This window comes from Chroicocephalus ridibundus, chromosome 3 (genome assembly GCF_963924245.1).
Source record: "Chroicocephalus ridibundus chromosome 3, bChrRid1.1, whole genome shotgun sequence".
NCBI lineage: Eukaryota > Metazoa > Chordata > Aves > Charadriiformes > Laridae > Chroicocephalus > Chroicocephalus ridibundus.
The window spans coordinates 24,971,081-24,990,977 of NC_086286.1; the positions used below are offsets into that span (position 1 = coordinate 24,971,081).

A 19,897-nucleotide genomic window follows, 5' to 3' on the forward strand; every position below is an offset into this window, starting at 1 on the left:
GAATGAGATGATGATACCTGAAGCTCTTTTTATGATTCAAAGCAGGGAACTACAATTATTATTGCAAACATTTTTGCGTTTTAGTACTCCGCAAGAAGGCAAGCGCACACCCCAACTGGAGCAGAACAAACCCTGAAAACTGAAAACAAAAGCCTCACGCGCAGATGCATTTTCAGATGCCTTTATTCCCTCAGTTTAAGCAGAAAAGAGGGATTTGGAAAGGAGAGATCTTAATTTAACAAAATAATATTACGCTTTCTATCCTTAAAATGAATGAATTATTTGGATACTTAGCGGTATAATGTCTTTGAATAATGCTGGTACTTAAGATAGGAAAAATGATGTTGTGAATGTGCTGTGTTTGCCGCTTACGATGTTTTTACCAATTTGGCATTTATGGGAAGCAATATCATTGTTGCAAAGTTTCCAAATTGCTTTTTACACAAATCCGCAGAAATTAAATCTCCTCCTTGTTATGAAAATGAAATGATGTCTTGAGACACTGGTATATTAGCACAAATCTGTAGAGACAGTAAGCCCGATTCTCCTTGCAGTTCTTTTGTGTCCACTTTTAATAGCTCCAAGAAGCTTTCTTAGGTATAGGCTATCGCACAATAAAGTAAATAAGCAGATGCTTAAGTGTAGCATGTGAGCAGTAGCAGAGATGCCTCATAGGATCTCTTGTGCTTAAAGTTAAGCCCACGCCTGACCGCTTCCGTCGTGAAGAATTTAGCCCACGACGTGGAGTAGTGCGTGATGCAGGAATAATGGCAAATTATGTAAATCACAAGCCTTCGGAGAGAACATCACAAATCAGTTTCAAGCTCAAAGAAAATAACGCGAATACAAATTGGTGTAGGCCACATGAAGATTTCGGGAGACGGCGTACCGTGTGGTGCAATGCAGATCGGGCCAGTTGTGGAGGTCTTCAGCAAAAGCCTGCTGGCGTTAGTCCTGTTTCTAGTCCCCGCAACTTCAGGGAAGGCCACACATTTTGTCTGAGAGGTGGGAAAACATGGTGGTACAGATCATACTACCACAGAAAAAGAAAAAAAAAGACCTTTAGTAGAAACTTATTTTGAATAGTAGTAACACTGCGCATTGAACAAAGATGCGAACAAAGATTGAACAAAGATTGATGGTTGGACTCGATGATCCCAAGGGTCTTTTCCAACCTAAATGATTCTATGATTCTATGCCAAGTGAGAACCGTGCCTGGCTGGCGAGCGTTTTGCCGGGTCCTCCCTAAAATCCTGTAGCTGCCGACAAAGGTGGCATCTGTCACCTCGATGACTTGGAGAGCAGTGCGTGCCTGTCTGAGTGACTTTCGCCTCGTTAGTAAGAGCAAAATGAGCAAAGGCAGTCTAAGATCCCAGCCCCTGTCCCTTGGGACTGCATGGCTCAATACATACCAGAAGGGAACAAACACAACGTGGGTGGGAAAAGACTGTTCATGGACAGTCCAGATGACTGGCATCGCTTCCAGGCAAGCCACCATTTAGTGGGGTGTGATGCAGAATTGTTTTAATTCATTTATATCAAAACCATAATGGGTCTTCATAGCTGGATTTAAACTACATAAAAGTGCTGTATGTGATGTGTTTAAATTCATTAACAGAATTAAGGCAAGACTAAGGCAAGTGCATGATTGATTTTTACAAATACAAATGAATCTAATAGGTGGAGGAAGGCAAGATGGATCAAATTTTAAGACGTGGGAGCTGATTTACCTACATCAGATGTTTAATGGGATGCTTAATTTGATTGCTTCTCCAAAAACTACTCACAACAGTAAAGCCACTGACTAAATGTCTGTGTAATCAAGGTCTCTGTGTGCGTCTACGTCTTGATTTCCATGTACAAATAACCAGCAATTACTGCTGCTGGTTGACTGCAGGGAACAGTTTGAGGTTCAAAATGGCAACTCCAGAGTTTTGGGGGTCTTTTAGCATTGTTTTGCTATGTTTTTTGAAGTGAGTGTAGGCAGACTTAGGCAAGTCTATGTAAACGAAAGCTTTTCAACTCCAGTTGCAGAAGGTTCTTCGTGGCTGTAACTAGAAAAAGATCTCTCTCCTACAAGGTTAGATGCTTTTAATAGTGAGAGTTAGGCTCTTTATACTAAAACCGACATGTTAGCTACACTTCTGTGTAGCCTAAGCGTCCCATTAGGTGGGTTTATATCTCCATATTAAAAAATAATCAGGAGAAATGTTTGAATGGAAGGGCGAGAGCAGTTGTATGTATTTTGTAGCAATCACAGACACTGTATACTTTCTTCTTTCTTGGGATTGAACACATTTCTGAGTGGTTTGGTTTGTGATTTTTTTTTTCCCTAAATCGGCCTCATTATAGTGTATATGAGGGATGTTAGAATATTGGACTGAGATTCTTGAAAATACCGGTGCTTCCTAATTATTTTTACTGCAGTATTTCTACAGTAGTGAATTATCAATTACATTCAGTCTTTTTATTTCCCATGGCACAGCTACAGCAACTAAAATTAAGGGTGTTATGCTCACAGTCCCTTGCACCACTCATTCTACTATGGGCAAACTTTTGCTGTTTTTTTGTACTAACCTTTACAACGCAACCGATAAACATTATTCCTGTTTTAATGACTCCCAAATAATGTCATATTTAAATGAAATGCGGTTTGCCTCAGCAGGGTTCTTTGAATTTATGAGCATTTTTGTCCCATATCCTACAATAATGTGACAAATATTATTTGCATTTTTACTGTTTTCTTGAATACTTTTAAACACCCATTTTTAGGAGACTTCAGATTGCTTTTGAACATATTTGAATGCATTTTTAGCTATCACCAAGCTTAAAATAGGAACCCTTTTTTCAGCTTATCTTTATTAAACACCTGTAAAAATCAGTGGTATTTCTTTTTTCTTATAAAGCTTTCTTCCTTTAACAAATGCCAGAAATGCTGCACAGTTTATTCTAGTATGGGCTTCTTTTCCTGGCGGTAATGGGCAGTAAATGGTCTGGTAATGTCTGCGCCATACGCACAGACATTTACCAACCCAAATGTCATAAATAGAAACTATATATTGTAATGTAATGCATCTGTTCTTTAACTATAATCAACTAATATTAGAACTTTTAGGCAACTTTTAGAAAATATTATCTGGTATAAAGTCGTAGAAATGAATCTGTCTGTACAAATGATCTTGCTTGCAATAAACCTGTAATCTAAAGCGTAGGTGGCCAGGCATGTCAGTGACTGATTAATTATATTGTCTTATTGAATACTCACTTTGCATTTTTTAAAACCACAGATTTTGTTGTTGGGTGTTTTTTATGGTGTTTGATGTGTGTGTTTGTGTGGTGGGGGGGAGGTTGTTCGGTTTGGCGTTTTTGTACAGATACTTATTTTAGAAGAAAATTTATTATTCAGCCTTTATAACCTAAAGGTAGACTAGGAGCTTAATTTTGTTGTTCTTGGAGGCAGATTGTGCAGTGCTTTCACAAAGTTCTTCATCTTGGCTGGGTTAAGTTTTCTGTTTTCCTTTGATGCTTTTTTTACTTTTTAAGAATGAAAATTGTCTGATAATTTTTAAGGCAATGTTTTGTGTGTTGAATCAAATAAAAAAAAATAATCAATCAAAGTAATTCTTGTAAGTCTATATAATCATACCAAGACCTCTTTAACATTCACAGAAGTCAGTGGGAAGGTTTCTTTATTGTTGCTATGCTGCAAAAATAACTTCTGTATATGTTTTTATGGTCAAAAAAACCCAACCAAACACCCTGTACTGAATTTCGCAAGTGAAACCAAATCATTTAAAATAAGATTGCGGTCACTCACCGGTCTCCATTTGAGCCCTGTCTTAGACGCCAGTTAAAATTAGAGCTCCTTAATGGACTAACGAGGGAAGGTAGGAGTGGAAACAAGAAAAAGATGACAAAAGTAAATACGCTCGTAAATAGGGAAATGACATGTTTGCTTTTGTGGCCTTTGATCAAGCCTAGGAGTTTCTTTTCAAAGGACGTTGCAGGACGCCTGGGAAGGGAACAGCCACCCAGCGTAATTGGAAAGGGGGAAGGTCTGTAGCACGCCGGCTGCTGCTGCTCCTGCCTCTCTGATAAGATTGTAAGAGTTGCCAATATCAGTATTCAGTCTTGTAGCGTGTCAGGGTGCTTTCATGTGAACTGAACTGAACTGTCTGTGCGCGCTCCCTCCCGCTCTCCTTCCCGGCGCTCGTCGTCGCATTGAAGTCAGGGGAGAGGGAAAAAAAAGATTTGAGGATCGCCCAATTTGTTCTGACATAAAGAGATGTTTAGCTCTGTGAAAGGTGGTGGAGGCAGAGTGCCTGACTGACATTTCAACAGGCTGTCTGCTGGGACTGCTCACTTCACGTCCCTTCATATTCCTGCTGTGTCCTGCGCGAGTGCTCTTGTCTAATCTTCACAGCGAGAGCACCAAGAGTCCCCTGAGCTTCGGTGCTCAACACCTTGTTAGATGGGGCATACGGGGCCGTAGCTCCTGCTTTTGTAGTTGCTTTTGCTCTAATGTTTCAGGCTTGTTTCAAGTCCAAATAATTGTTTTTTTTCCCAAGGAGTTTGCTAAAATACCAGTGTGTGTCTCCTAATCACCTTGGTCTTCTCTTGGCAATGCTAGATTTGGGTAATACCAGGTAAAAACACACAGAGGGAAAGAAAATAAAAGACCCCAGTAAGTCAAAGCTTTAAGCAGCGTTCTGTGCTTTTGTTTTTAAATGAAGATTCATTGACCTGCTTTGGCTGGTTTAGAAAACAGATGAGAGAAAATAGTCACTGAACAGCCAACGGGAGGTATAACACGTTGATAATAAAGGTAAGACAGTGTCTGATCAGGAATGCCAAACTCCCTTCCAGGGGCTGCAGGGAAGTTGTAGTTGTTGAGGGTTCGTTTGCTTTTACGATTCCGAACACGTTGTGATGCATTCTGGTATGCCACATCCTGTTACATCACGTCGGGTCAGCCCGTGATGCCGAATAACACTAAGAACATGAATTAATGAGAGCTAATGCTCACCTCTTATTGCAGGACCATTATCGGGTACCTTGTAGCTACCATTCCTATCTGGATTCAGACCTCCTAAAGCAGAACTGATATTAAAGATATATGTAATACGGTTTTAACAGATAGAAATGTTATTTTTCATTAACCTTCTCAAAATACATTAATTAATAAATGTGGCTTAATCCGTGTTAAGCCATTAAAAATAATCCACGTACTGCACTCACAGTTCTCTTTTACATCTTTTTAAAGGCACTTCTTTTCCTCGAGTGTATTATTGGTGGTGACAAAAGGCAGAATGGTATCGTCTCCTCTGCTTCTTGCAGCTCTGGGGTCCCTGTACTATTATCCCAGAAACACATTGCATGCATTCTGTAACGTGGTTGCTCATGAACAGTTGCCACTGTTCAAATTTCCCCATAACTTCAAATTTTGTATAAATATCTCTTAATACACATCTCATCCGGAGGTGGAGTCATGTGTCTCACCAAGTACGAGATTTCCAATATAAGCTCATGTTCTCAGACAAACTTTCCAAACTTGGGTGCGTAAAGCTGAAGCTTCCTGCCTCCCAAAATGCAAGGGCAGCTACATAAAAATGCCGATCGTGGTTTCCTTCAGCCAGGGCTATCTAGTCACACGTTCCATTTGCTAGGGATCGGCAGGGACTTCTTTTCCTGCAATAGACTGAACAGGTAGATACTAAACCAATTTTCCTTCATTTCTGTAGCATCTATAGCACAGAAGAGCTAAACTTGCATTATGTTAGTGCCTGGCCACAGTTAGAGGATGTTGTAGAGATGCCATAGAGGTCTCACCCGGGTCCAGGCTATTCAGAAGACCAAATTCCAGTTCTCAGAAATTAAAATAACCAGGGAATTAACTAGTAAGCTCTTTGCTGTAGGTAAGGGCCAGATGACATCAGAAAGTATTAAAAAGTGTTTCGGTGAATCTTGGACACTCAAGAAAAGACTCACACATACGTAAGGATCAGATCTCTTATTATCCAGCATGACTAATAACCAGGCCCATGCTGTAGCAGATATAATTGATGCCTGGATCATATTTATGTAAGAGCTGCTGTCATGCTTCATTCCCGTTTCAATGTGTCTGTCTTCATTTTGCCTGTGAGTTGGAGTCAGCGCAAGCAATCATTAGCATCTCTTAAAATACATACAAAGGAATCACGATGTCTGACATTTTCATTGGGGGAACGTTACGGGTGTACTCTGGCACACGTAGCCTGATTCTGTCAACTACTGAGATGATAGTCAGTGTATGTACCATGCAAATTCATAGGAGAAAAGACTTTGGAGGACGCCCAGGCAGGCGGAGCGGGCATCACATCATGGGGCATTTGAAAAAGAGGATACCAAGGATCTAGTGCCACTTGTGCCCATCTTCATTGCTCAAGTAGCCCAAATTCCTGCCGACACTTCACTACAAAGAAGCACGTTGGCGAAACATCTCCATACTTCAGGCTGTGGTCCAGCAGTTTGTGATAGATGTCTAATTTAAACGTGTGAATAAACCAAGAGATGCTCGGGGACAAGTCATGTGTAGTGTTACTCACATTTAGCGATTTACTGGATTAAATGCTAAGCAAAAGCTGTTTTCTCCGCAGCAAGTAGGTAGACAGTGCATGAGAGATGTTTAGAAGTGCACACGGGCAAATGTGGTTTTGTGTCCGTGCCTACCGGCTTTCTCTCATCCTATGTGCTTTCGTGTGCACACCCATATTATTATATAATATTTTACCTATATCAAGAATTTAATTGTTTTATAAAACTTGTGCTTGTCTGTACAAATGTAGCAGTACAAGCCTGTACTGTTAACTCAGGTTGCTTGTTTCCAAACAGCTGGTTACAGAAGCGACCGTTAATTTAATAGAAGTTGCATTTATTTAAAAATTGACTTAAAAGACAGTAAATGACTCAATGACTCATTAAATCAATTTAAGAATTGACTTAAAGTACAGTAAGTGACTCATTATATTAAGCTATAGAAAGACACCCAATAAAAAGAAGAAAAAAAGAAACCTGACAGGAAGTTACAATTTAGTATCCTGATTTATTTTTGTTAAGAATAAAATGGTCTGATTACTAAAAGTGGATGCAAGGACATCTATCTGAGCATTACGAAATACTCTGGTAGCAAAAGCACCACCATAAAGTAAGGAGCCAAGCGTCACTGAAATTTTCCCCTGATTTGTGTATCAATAAATGAAGTTTACAATAATGATTTATCTGGGAGATGTTTAGTTGTGTACCTGGATACTATTAATTTACTAGTATTGAGTAACTGTTCTATATGTCCCTAGATTTGTTGAACATAATGTCTATATGTTAAACAGTTTTCTATGGTATTTAAAAATTGACATTTCAAAGAGTGTAATAGCATAATGAAATGTAAACTGAAAACAGGAATGAGTTAATTAGACTAATGATCCCTTGACTCCTTTATTAGCCAGCTCTTTAGAAATTGGGATTAGCTTTGTTTTCTCTGCTGAATAAAGACAGGAAGGATGATGTTGATTCTAGTAAATGACAGCACCAGAAGAAATGAGTGTTTTCCTGTTCGTTATAGGTTTCACCATTTAAGATAAAAATTTAGCCTCCCTGCATGCATACCTAATTTTATTACACTTTGAGTTCAGCTCAGATTGGAAGAGAGAAATGAGGAAAATAATTTAGGAATGCCTACTGATTTCATATCATGATTTTAAAGGTGATCCACTCTCTGTCATTTCTGGACTTGAAACTTTAAGATTCTTCATACGAACCTGGAGTAGACTGTGTTTGAATTTAAACAACGTCTTCAGAAAAGGCAAGCTTGACAACTTTTTGATCTAGGTTTTGAACACTTAATTTCTCCTCTCTATAGGGGAGTGATTTACACATCTCTCTTGCTTTTAAGGGCTTTCAAGAAGCACAAGAATTATCTCTGTAGTGGTTCAAACCAAGCATGCACAGAGAAACAAAATTGTTTTTACGACAAATAGGAGGATTCTTAAGTCAGCAGCTGTTAGTGAAACAACATCATTAAAACTTCCACTGATTCCAGACCTTGCTCTCAGGAGTCGCTCAGGCCAAGCAAAACCGTAGATAAAGTGCTGAATTATACGCAGGAAAAAGAAAACCAGAATTTAAATTGGTAGGAATTAGCGATGATTCACTAAGCTAATTTCTGCCCTCCGTTACCCTCGCGTGACAGCGTGGCGGCGCGTGGAGCGGAGCCGGGATGAGAGAGGGCAGAGCAGGAGTCGCTCACAGCTGGCTTTTAAGTTCGGATTCTCTCTGGTAGATCTTTATCCTGCAGAGTAATGAGCTCCTCAGCTTCTGCCGAAACCTATAGGTATAGAGGGCACCCAGCCCTGTGCGGGATCGGCTCTTTAACGAATGCCTGAGGAATAAAAAATTTATCACACAAATGAGGCGACAGAGAGGAGGTGGCAGCAGTTGAGTTATGAAGCTTTTTACTCACAGGCAGGCTTCGTTTGCTATCCCGCACGCCCTCGTTAAGCATTCTTTGAGCACCACGCTGAAGCAGAAGTAATAATGTCATTTGTTTGTAGTTTAGGCTCTTCTGGAGGGTGCTTTTGAGGAAGTGTGGTGGAGCAGTTGGGGGTTGGCAGGAGGGCACCCAGCATGCTTGGGCTACCGTGGGTGCTCTCCTCCTTCCTGGAAAGGAGCATCTGGTACCCATCGAGTGCCGTCGGTTGTTTCGTAGGTGCTACTCGGTGGCTCTTTGGTATGAGATTCGCTTGGTGCTTAATTTCACCGCGCTCCGGGCAGAGGGTGCAGCCCGCATCTTGCACGTGCAAGAGTTGAGCATTGCTTGTAGTCCAACGCTGCGTCTGACCTTGCAGCTCAGTATTAATTTGAAGAAGTGGAATTAAAATTTTCCATTCTTTTGCATTGTCATGCCTCACATTGATAAGCACAAAGAAATGTAAATAAAAAAGACCTATTTCACAACCCTAGCTACAACCTTTTTGTTTTATGACAAAAGACAGTTAATTAGCATACTAGCAGTAAGCAGCCTTCCCAAACTCATGCTAATTATGTATTCTGTTGACCGTGACTCCAGTCATAAGGTAATTGGCTTGCAGCAACATGACATTTCAAATCATCTCTTGAAATTACATCAAAAAGCCAGCCTGTTTTGTTTTGATAGGGGAACAATCAATTTGATAAGTGGTAACACAGCTCATTGTTTCACATTAATTAGACTAATTGCAGCATGTTAGCCTCTGAAATAGACAGAACTTGGAGAAGACAAAGGCTGTGGCCTTTAGCATGCAGTGCATGTGGTGGTTCCACTTGCTTGCACATACTGTAGGCAGAAAACAGAGTTGTTAGGATTCAGCCTTGCAGGAGACTGGGTGTTAACAGTGGTTTGATGTGTTATGCTTAATCCACTGGCTTTCAGTTCTAAGATCCAGGTTCAAAAATACCAGAGAGAGAAAGGGGGGAGGAAAAAAAAAGCCATTTTAATATTAATGGAGCCAAAGTTTTCGGTGATCTTTGGTTTTCTGTCTCCTGAAAGACAAAGCAGAAACCTGGCCACAGGATCTCTCAGGTGTTTGTGGGCTGTAAGGCCTTTCTTTGAGAAGGCTTCGCTTCCACCCTTGCTTTTCCTGCCCATTCCCACTAATGTTTACTTCTTTGTATACCTTAGTTGGGCTATTTTTATTTTCCCTTTTATATTCACTCAAGAATGACGTATAAAAAATAATACTTAGCGGATGGATTACTGACGACAGATAGTGGAGATGCATAAACCACCCACGTGTTTCTAATTTAGAGCATCTTTGCCTGCTATTGAGATTACCAATTGTACTTAGCTCTGTGATGATTTTTATGATCAAGCTATGTCATCTGTAGATTGACATGACCAAATGGATTTTGCTTGTGACCTAATTGAAATGTAAACCAAAGTTTTAAGAGATGAAAAATTTAAAAGGTTATCTCAGTCCACAGGCTACGCTAACTTCATTGCTGTTCACGGCTTGGTGCACATCAAACCCAACATCGGGCCACTGAATATGTAAAGGGTGTGTTCTTTGGCCAATACATTGCTAGTATGTTTGATAAACGGGGTGATAGTTAGTACCTTCGCTAAGACTGAAAAGTATCAGAGACGAGATTCCAGCATTATGTGAATGTTGACGAAATCATATGCATGAGGCCAGCTCTGACTTCTCTTCTACACCTCTCTAGTCCACCTGGGTTTAAAATGAAGTACCCTCAGAGCATTTTACCTCTTTTAGTTACCTCTATTCAACAAAAAGTATCCTCAGTTAAAAAAAAAGTAAAAAAATAAAAAGAGAAAGAGAGAGACTGGGGGGAGGACAACACAATTGTGAATAATCGTGGAACTGCTTACATGAAAGCTGTAGTTCTTCAGTTTCTCTCTATGGAAAACGAGATTCTTTTTTCAGGCAAGGCAAGGAAATTTAGGTAGCCACATAGTTCTGCTGGGCACAGACTTCACTTACACATTTTTTTTTTCTATCATTCGATCATTCCTCCCCTAATCATTGACTGGTTAGACAGTAAAACCTTTGGGGCAGAGATTTTGTTAAATTTGCCTGTAGTCTGTGTTTGGATAAGTGTAATTTCATTTAAATCAAAGAATTTGTTCCAACAGCTTAACATTATCATGGCTCATGGAAGCTATATTTTTATTAGTTTTGCTTATGCTTTATGTTGGCCCCTTAGCAAATGGTCATAAAGTCTGTTTTAAATCCAGCTACCAGTGACTTCATACTGCTGATTTATTTCTATCATTTACTGGCAGGAATACATTTTTAAAAATGTATTCTAAGCAATTCTTTCCTCTCCACCTCCTCTCTCCTGTGCCTCCGTTTGCTTTCCTCCTCCTTCAACATTTAAATCGCCTTTCATTGAGCTTAAAATTATGCCCAGATTAGAGATGTAACTACCCTAATGTGCCGCTCTTACTAAAAAGTCCTGGGTTTATACAGGAGGTGAATTTGGAAGGAAGCAGAAGATTGAAGCCTTTTAGCATTCAGCTTAAGTGCTGGTTCCACTTGCCTGAGCACAAGCTGGAAACGGCGTTGTTAGGATGCAAGCCTGCACCCTCGCTGTCACTGCCGGTCCTTGTGTAGTCAGGTTCCTGCTTGGAGCAGAGCAAATCTTTGCTCAGTTAAGCGAGCGTCAGTCACCGGCAAGCTTGGCTGCCAGCCCAGGGTTGTTAGACTTTTCCGTGCTACACCTGAATGAGATATTGAGGAGACGTGGCTACCTAAACAGAGTCGAGAAGCACTAGATTAAAAAAAAAAATAATAAAAAAAAAAAATTAAATTGTCACGGGGATGACAGAATAATTTTGAGAATATAACTTACACTTCCAGTGCTCGCTTGGGAGGCTTGCAATAAGGAACCTGCGTTGCCTGCTCGGTGACAGATCCTGTGTGATCTTGTTTAAATACCTTTGTTTTCTTGAAATCCAAGACTAGAAGGTAATGCTGACTTCCGAGTGAGAAACAGAGGCACGGGCAAATCACAGCTTAGCAAGCTGAAACACACTGATACCATCCTGCAAGGTGCTGAGCTCTTGCAAAGGTGCTAAATTACTGGTTTGGGCTTACACCAATAGCGGGCACTCAGCTCCTCGTAGGATTGAGCTTTTAAGTTGCTTGGTTATTATTCAGTCAAACAAAATCGGCAGGATCTTCTTAAAGTGGAAAAGGAACAGTGAGAAATAAAGTTGCCAAGTTTTGGTTTGCATGAAGATGCTGGCAGTGGGCGTTCTGCACGGAGAGTAAGGAAAAATCAGGGACAGGGTAAGAAGAGATAAAATAGGAATAGTTTTTAAATAGGAATTTCTGGCAGAGCTATTAATCACACAAGTCTTTGAACTCTAGGGGTTGCGTGAGTGGTGCTAACGCGAAAGAAGAGAGATACTTTGCCGATATCTTGAAATACGCTATTAAAAGAAACAAGCAAAATTAAAGAGAGATAACGTCTGAACAGATTAATGATGTGTAATAATAATTAAAAAAAACCCCAAACCTACGGACAAACTCCAAGTACCTTCAAAAATCTGAATCCTCAGGTTTGACTCCTGTTTTGTATGGGATAGCCTTTTAATAATCAATTTTGCAAGTTGCTAGTCTTGTCATACGGTCTCAGCTCTGAGCTCTGATCTCACTTACACTAGTAGAAATATATCAAGGTTTCTGCTGTTTTTCTGGCTATATGCCGCAACTGTGACCGGAATGTGGAGTCTGCTAGGGTCTGTGGGGTTTTCCGTGGGAGATTTCCCAGTGTCTCTGAAGCAGGTTAGAAAAGGAAGAGAAAAATGCATTTTTCATTGCTGTCTAAGGTAGGCCACCACCTGCTCTTTGCCGACTGCCAAGCTAAATGGGGACTTGATGCGGGTACAGGCTTTTTGTCTGGAAAGAGGAATCAAGCATCTGTGAATATAAGAGAAAGACTTCAGAGATAACTTTCATTGTCACATTTCTTTTCAAAATCTACATCATCATCATCATCTTTGAAATGATGTCGTCATTGCAGTCGATTCAGGGCAAACCGAACACAGGCTTAGGAATCTGCAAAGGGGAAGAATCTTTTCCTTACGTGGGATGATACTTTTTTTTTTTCTAAAGTCTTTTTCTTGCTGTTGCTATGACCTTCTACCCCCAATGCACAATTGTACATGTTTAATGGAAGAAAACAATCCTAAATTCTGCACTGACCTGGACTTGTGAAACAACCAGGGTTTTCAGTGAAGCCTTCATAAGCTATAAATCAGTGTAAAATTTAGCTCATATCACATTCTCATTGGAAATGGGTTATATGATAATTTATGTTGAGCTGATCATAACTAAGCACCTCATAGTGGTGTCCTTCAAAAAATTTTAATCAAGATTGTCTTTCTCCACCTCTCTTGGTGCAATTTCAAGAGGTTTATTTGCATGTCAATCGGCACGTGTTACTGAAGCTATTCCACTGAAGCAAGCACAACATCTCAGCTGCATACGTGTTTTACAGCACCATAGCGTCAGGTGACTCTCTGCATTTATTTCTGATCTGTGCTAGTGGAAGAGTCAGGCACCCCTAATTCTCTTAAGCCCTGAAAACAGAGGTATTCCCAGGTGCCTGTCAGATCTGTTTTCCAAGTCCTTGTGTGCTTCACAGTGACTGTGCAATGAACAATGAAGAAGAAACTGTTGACCCTATGAAAATCACAAAGATGGTCCCACTTTTGCCTTAAAATCCATGTTAAAAAGCGTTTCTAAATATGTTTGAAATTTACACTTAGATGCATATTTTCTCTTGAGGTGTTTTTCCCCTGTTTGTTGTACAGTGAACAGCAAAGAGCGGTGTCTTGGGCAGCAAATACCAGCAGAATCCTCTCCAGGGCAAACTTGCCAAAAGCTCTTTACATCAAGGACTGTCTTATTTTACAGTACTTACGCAATGTCTAATATGATGGGGTTCTGAGTTGCTCCATAATTGGTGATAATAAACAGTTTCCCACCTAAGTATGTATAATCAAGACGAACTGGGTGGGGAGAGGTGTGCTGGTAAGAGTGGGTGTGTTGATTTCTCATGCAGGCTTTTTTCTTTTTCATAATTAAAGGCTTATGTTATGAAGTTACACACGGGTGGACTACTGGTAGAATCCTAGAAAGGATAAACAAGTTTTAAACAGATTTTGAATGGATATTGAAGACAAAGATTATGAGCCATGACCAGAGAAGTTTGACTCCAGAAGCCCAGCAGAGCATATTAGTTAGACTAAAGCTTTAAGCTCACTACGTGTCAAGTTTGACAGCCAAGATGTAAGTAGTTTTCATGCTGTGGTGGAGCTTCGGATTTGAAGGTGGGAGTCTCGGGATTTGTTGAGGAGTGACTGGAGGAGTAGGAAAACTGAGACGCAGAAAGCATACTCAGACAACAGTAGCTGTAGCCGCAGCGGATGAAGTGAGCTAGGGGAAGCTGGGACAACTGATGTGGGAGACTGTGAAGGTGGAGATGTTCGTTCTTTGCCAGATGCTTTCTAACTTGCTCTGCATGGAAATGTCAGGAGATGCTCAGTACATTTGCCCTAGATCCTGCTAACTCAGCGGTGACTACCAGGCTTCAGGTTTCCTAAGTCTCATAAAATTAATGGGGATATTGCCACAAAGCACTCTTTTCTCTCTCCCACCCTTTGCTATGTGTCGTCAGTTGTTTTGGGGGTTTTTTTGGGGGGGTTGTTTGGTTTTTTTGTTGTGGGGTTTGTTTTTTTTTCCCCCGCCAGTAAACGTTAAAAGTTGAGGTTGAGATATTTCCAAATTATCTTTTCCTTCCCACCAGTCATTTCTGGCTATGTTCCACAAGACGACAGGTTTTCATTGGTCACTTAATTGTGTATGTCCATTGGTTTTTATGACTTCCAAAATCATATTTTTGTGTGCTTAGGGGCTTTTGTGACAAGGTGCTAATGGGTTCCTGGCTGGGCAAGCACCTGTGTCAGAAAGTGTTTCATTGTGTCCCTTATTTTTCCAGCTCTGACTGCTTCTATTAGCTTGCTTATATACCTTTATTGCAATCCCCTGATGTACTTTTGTTTGTGGGGTTTTTTTTGTGGACATATAACCTGCATGTGCAAAGGAAGCTATTACTTTTACTACAGAGAGAAAAATGGGAGTTTCAAATGAGAGTTCCACCTGTACATGTGCCTGAGAGACAAGAAATCTAGGAGATATAGAAAAGACTTAGAGCACTGACCTGTCCAGGGATTTTCATCATATGATCTCAGAAGTTCTGCAAGGTGGACTGTGGGTAGCTGGTCAGTATCATGCTGCTGGAAATCTCATTTCCAACTGTTAGGCTGCATGAGACGGTAGATAACAGTACCCTCCATGATTTCCTAATGAAGTTCTTCCAAATGAACTCTTGCTTTAGCTGCTCCAGCCTTATTATTGTGAAAGTGAAGAGAAACAGTGTGTGCAGCTTTAAAAGAGAAGCAAAGCATCCCCAAGGTGATGACCGTATTAGACTGTTATATATGTTAGGAAGAACACCTTGAGTCCTCTTAGAGTATTGTGTCTAAGTGCTAGTTGCAGCAATGAATATCTTCTGCTTCTGAAAAAGAAGATAAAGACTAGCTTTTCTTGATCATTTTACTGGTACTTCCTCTAATGCAAGTTATTTCTTGCTGACCTGATGCATTTTGGGACATCATATTGGTTTCTTGTCTTATGTCTATGCAATAATTTAGCTTTTTATTCCACTCCAAATCAGGACAAAATTTGTTGCAGATTTTAGCGCTACCTGCAAGTAAACCCAGTCCAAGACTGTCCTTTGTTCTAAGGGAGCAGTTTCCGTAACATGGCTGTTATCAGGTCTTTTAAAGGAAAATCATTAGACTTTTTTATGCTTCCTAATTTGCTCTTGCACTTCTCCAAAGTTAAAGATGTAGCTGATGAACTTCTGTATGGGGCTAAAAAATGGTAGAGTGGGGTCCACTAAAAATAGTAGTAGAATAGATTTAGAAATGTGCTTAGTTAACAGACCTTCTGAAACGGAAAACCTATATGAATACAACAAAGACCTTAACTTCCAAATCCATAGGACAAGATACGAAAAATAGAGTGCATCCTCGCGTAGGTCTTTCAAATAGCTTTTGTATATTAGTTTATACAGCATGTTATAAGAGAGAGATGGCCAAGAATAGAGGAACAGGACATATAAATGAGATTTTTATGATCCAAATTGTGCATATGAAATGTAGGACTGACTGGATTCAAAGCCAGTTCCCTATTGTGAAACCTGCCTTTAACACAGGACTTGCAGCATTTTCCATTGTGCTCAAAAGACAAAGACTATATCAAGCTACAAAAAATGATTATGTCTAAGCCTATATAAATTTAAATATATCTATTATTTTTCACTCCCTTTTCCGGACAGATTAGCAGAAACTATACTGTATGTGTTTATCCTTTCCAATTGATAGACATCTTTCATGGGTTTTACTGATCTATAACCATTCTTCCTAAAAGGAAAATGTTCTGATTCCTTAAAAAAATGTGTCTCTGACCAGTGCTGGTCTGGTGATGATATATAGAAGGTTTTGTTTTCTCTGTACAAGGAAGAGGAGATACGATTTTTGTTGGAATTTTCTGTTACTGTGATATTTTGCAAATGTTATTTCATTGGAGGCTGGTCTTGTAATTCAGCAGTGTATTATGAAGCTTGTCACCTCGGAAGCCTTCCGTCTACCCCTGGCTAATAACAATGACAATGCATTGGGAACTCGTTTAACACATGGGCTGGGCTGCAAGCTGTGCCCCGCTCCTGCTGCTGGGAGAGCAGCTGCCAAGGAGTCTTTTGAGACTCTTTGGACGGACTCGTCCTCCGTCCCAGCACTGCTGCACTTTGGAGCAACTTCGGGGCTACTCTGCATTTGTAGCTGGATACCTGTACGTGATACCCACAAACCCGTCAGATTACAGGGAAAATCTGTTTCAGCGGCAACTGCCCAAACCCCAGCACTGTGCTGAGCACGCAGGGCAGCAGCTCTAAATCAGACGGATACCTGGGGCTTGAATCTTGCACCTTGAGGCCTCATAATCTGTTGTCCCCACAATCAAATTCACCTTCCAGATATGCTGGTATGAGACTTCGAGTAATTCAATGTCATCAATTAAGTTATTCTAGAATTACTCCAGTGTAGCTGAGAACAAAATTAAGCCTCTAGTCTGTTCTGGGAAATTAGACAGATATGTTTTTTTCTAAGTGGTTTCTAATACATTTCATTAGGAAATTATTTGATGAATGTCATTTAGGCATTGGGGATTGGTATAGTGTCTGGGGTTTGAACAGTCTGACAATTTGTAGCTGGCCAAAAGGAAATGAAAGGCTAATATCTTCACAGAACATTTCAATATTTTTAATCTTCTTCCTTTTTTTTTTTTTTTCCAAGCACTGAATACTTCAAAGATGTCATAAAGACATGGAATAGGAGATTCATTCCTAAGGACCTGGGAGTGCTCCAACTTATTTTCCTAAATGAGCTTGGCTATCTTAAAACTTAGCCCTCTCATGGTATTAGTTTGTATCTGTGTCAGTTGTTGTAATTTTCACAAGTAAGCAGTCTGCAAGCAAGAGGCAGAGATTCAATTATACTTTTCTTAAATCGCATTAAAAAAATCACCTAGATGTTGTTCTGCCATGACTTCACAGTTTCTAAGGTACCAGAAAAACTTTATGCTAAGGCTGATGCAATATTCTTGGCCACAGCACAATTTATCTGAGTTCACTGGAAACCTGAAGGGAGGTGAATCCACCAAGGTCGGTGGCGTGGTTATATAATTTTTGCATTGCGAATAAACAGATGTTCGCTTTCATGAGTATTCACACCTATAGTTTTGGACATTAGGTGAAGTATCCCAGCCTACTGATGCATCCGAAACAGGTTTGTTGCTGGCAAAGACATGGAAAACTTTTAAACCCTATTGGATGCTGACATAAATACTGAATATAATTCACTGTTGTTGATTTTCAATTCCATTTCACTCCATGTTTGGAATAGAGGACTAGACCCGGCTGTTGCTTAAAATTGCAGGCTTTTTATTTTTATTTTTTTTTTTAAATATTAGTGGGCTATTTTAGATTTTTGCAAAGGCAAGTGAAATCTGGCCTACTGGACCTCTGTTGATTCCTCAAACTAAGACTTTATTAAAGGGTGTCATTAAAAATTACCTGCTGTATGCAGGAAACAAAACATCTACTCATCCAAGAAGTGGTCCTTGAGTTGTGCTTTGGGCCATTTTTTCAGATAGCATTGCTGTAGATTAACTTAAACTTTTTTTTCTACATCAAATTGATGTGTCAGATTTTCTGGTTTCTCCGGTTACTCTACATCACTCTGATGAGACAGAAAAAACCTATAGCTAATTTGGCTGGTTATGTGCCTGTGTAGGTTCATCTTACACTGTCAGAACAATGCTAATCTAGTGAAGTAATTCTCACTTTGGTGTAATGAACTGTTACTGCTTTTAATACGTGAGCTCTTGCCTTATCTTTGATATTTCTCTTTTTTCTTTTAACCTTCCTCGTGTAGCTTTATTCATCTCTTCTGCCATTCTGTTCTCAGGTGTTGAGCTAATTCCTCTCTTCTCATACGTGGCAAATAACTACCTCTTCTTCCTTCATAAGTATATACCTTACATTAGACGTGTTCATACCTATCTGACAGAGAAATGAGAAGAGAGGTGGGAGAGGACCAGGACAGGCAAGAAAGTCTGAGAGGTCAGTTTGTCTTTCCAGTCTCTGTCTTCTACCTTAAACTGTATGGACTGTGATCTTGATCTTAACTTGTTAGCAGCATGAAGTGTTGTTTCAGCTGCACGCAGAAATGCACCTGCCCGGCCTCTTTGGCCGCTACGTTACAATGGCAGTGGTAGAATAACAGTAAGAGAATAACAAGATATAAATAAGTGGAGGATCCTTTTTCGTGTATGAGATATTTTTATTTCTTTCTCTGAAGATGCAAATGTTAGCCTGACAGTGGTCAAAGAGAAATGCCAAGAAAGGAAATGGAGGAGTTGAGAGTATTTATTGTGCCAGTACATCAGTCTCTTACACACCCTGTGTAAAGCCAAGAGAGTTCAAGCCTATTAACTGAAGACTTTAAATTGTATTAATAAATGTCAGTATAATCCAGCGTAGTTAGAGCCTAGCCACACCTGTATGAATATCTTCAGCTATGTTTAATCCATTTCTTACAAGAAAAACCCCACCCTTTACATTTTTATTGAAGCACTTTGCCTTACTCTGTGCCTTTATTCTTCAGTCTCTGTGGTTTTATGTAATTACCAATAGCACCTGGACAGTTGTGTGCAAGACCTTCTACTTAACGTTCACAGTGAGGTTTACCGAACAAAGGGGACAAACTATGGTTAATAAAAAGGGTTTCCTTAAAGCTTAATGAGGCTCAACAATAAATACAAATTGAGGAATCACCTTTTCCTCCGCCTTCCTTTAAAAAAGTGGGAAAAGGAAAAAGTCGGTTTGTCCAGCTAGAGCCTTGTTAGAAGTATGTCAGGGAGGTGCAGAAGGAAAAACTGAGAAGACAAATATTAGTATGTGATATTCATGATCCTTGTATCAAGGTATCTAGATCACTTAGAAATGTGCAATTGGTGAAGTCGCAGTGAAACGTGGCGACACTGTTACCTTTGCTTGTACAAAGAGACCGCTCGAGAGGCAGACAGATTAAGGGACTGTGAACAGGACCCTGGACTCACTCACTTGTAAAATCAAGAGCAAAGAGGAAAAATCCTCATATTCGTCTTCTGTTCTGACCCATTTACTGTGTTGTTGCAAACAGATAGAGTGAAATAACTCTGAATGTGATGTTTAAACCAATTTTGCTAAGGAGAAACGATCCCAACTTGAAGCTGGCCATAGCTAAGTGAATTATTTCTTTTTTTTGACTATGACAGTTATCTTGAAATAGCCCTTTGATGAAATCCTCTCCTCTTTCAAGTCCTTGGAAAAACTCCTACGATGAGATTCATTTCACCTAACTTTAGACATCTCTAGTGTAAACTTCTACATCCGAGCTCCCCATCCTCGACTCTCTTTATAGCTGGTGGAGAGAAATGGGGCCTTCTAGGGTAGGATTCATCTTCCTTGTTTCGGATGGCTACTTTAGAAGAGAGAAATTCAACACTGTAAGTACCTGCCTCTCTCGATCGGCTTTAAAGAGATACTAAAGAGATGAGCAATTTTGGTGGCACCACACTCATCTAGTCAGAAGAAACCCACCTGTTGTGACATTAGAGGGGATTTGGACACCCACATTTTTGGCTTGGGAAGGCATCACTGGCTGTATGTGGGAAACGCTGAGGTTCTTGCA

General features: G+C 40.0%; 1 protein-coding gene across 23 annotated transcripts in view; it reads left to right on the forward strand.

The window, feature by feature from the left end:
• The window catches only part of ESRRG (estrogen related receptor gamma), a 408,609-nt gene that overhangs the window by 179,941 nt on the left and 208,771 nt on the right, over positions 1–19,897 (forward strand). The window contains exon 1 of one of the 23 annotated variants that reach the window (XM_063328442.1): positions 13,806–13,829. The exons of the other annotated variants lie outside the window; for them this stretch is intronic. Coding sequence (XP_063184512.1) covers positions 13,828–13,829 — 2 coding nt within the window. The 5' untranslated portion in view covers positions 13,806–13,827. Of the gene's footprint in view, positions 1–13,805; positions 13,830–19,897 lie in introns of those variants that run through there. 23 annotated transcript variants of the gene reach the window in all.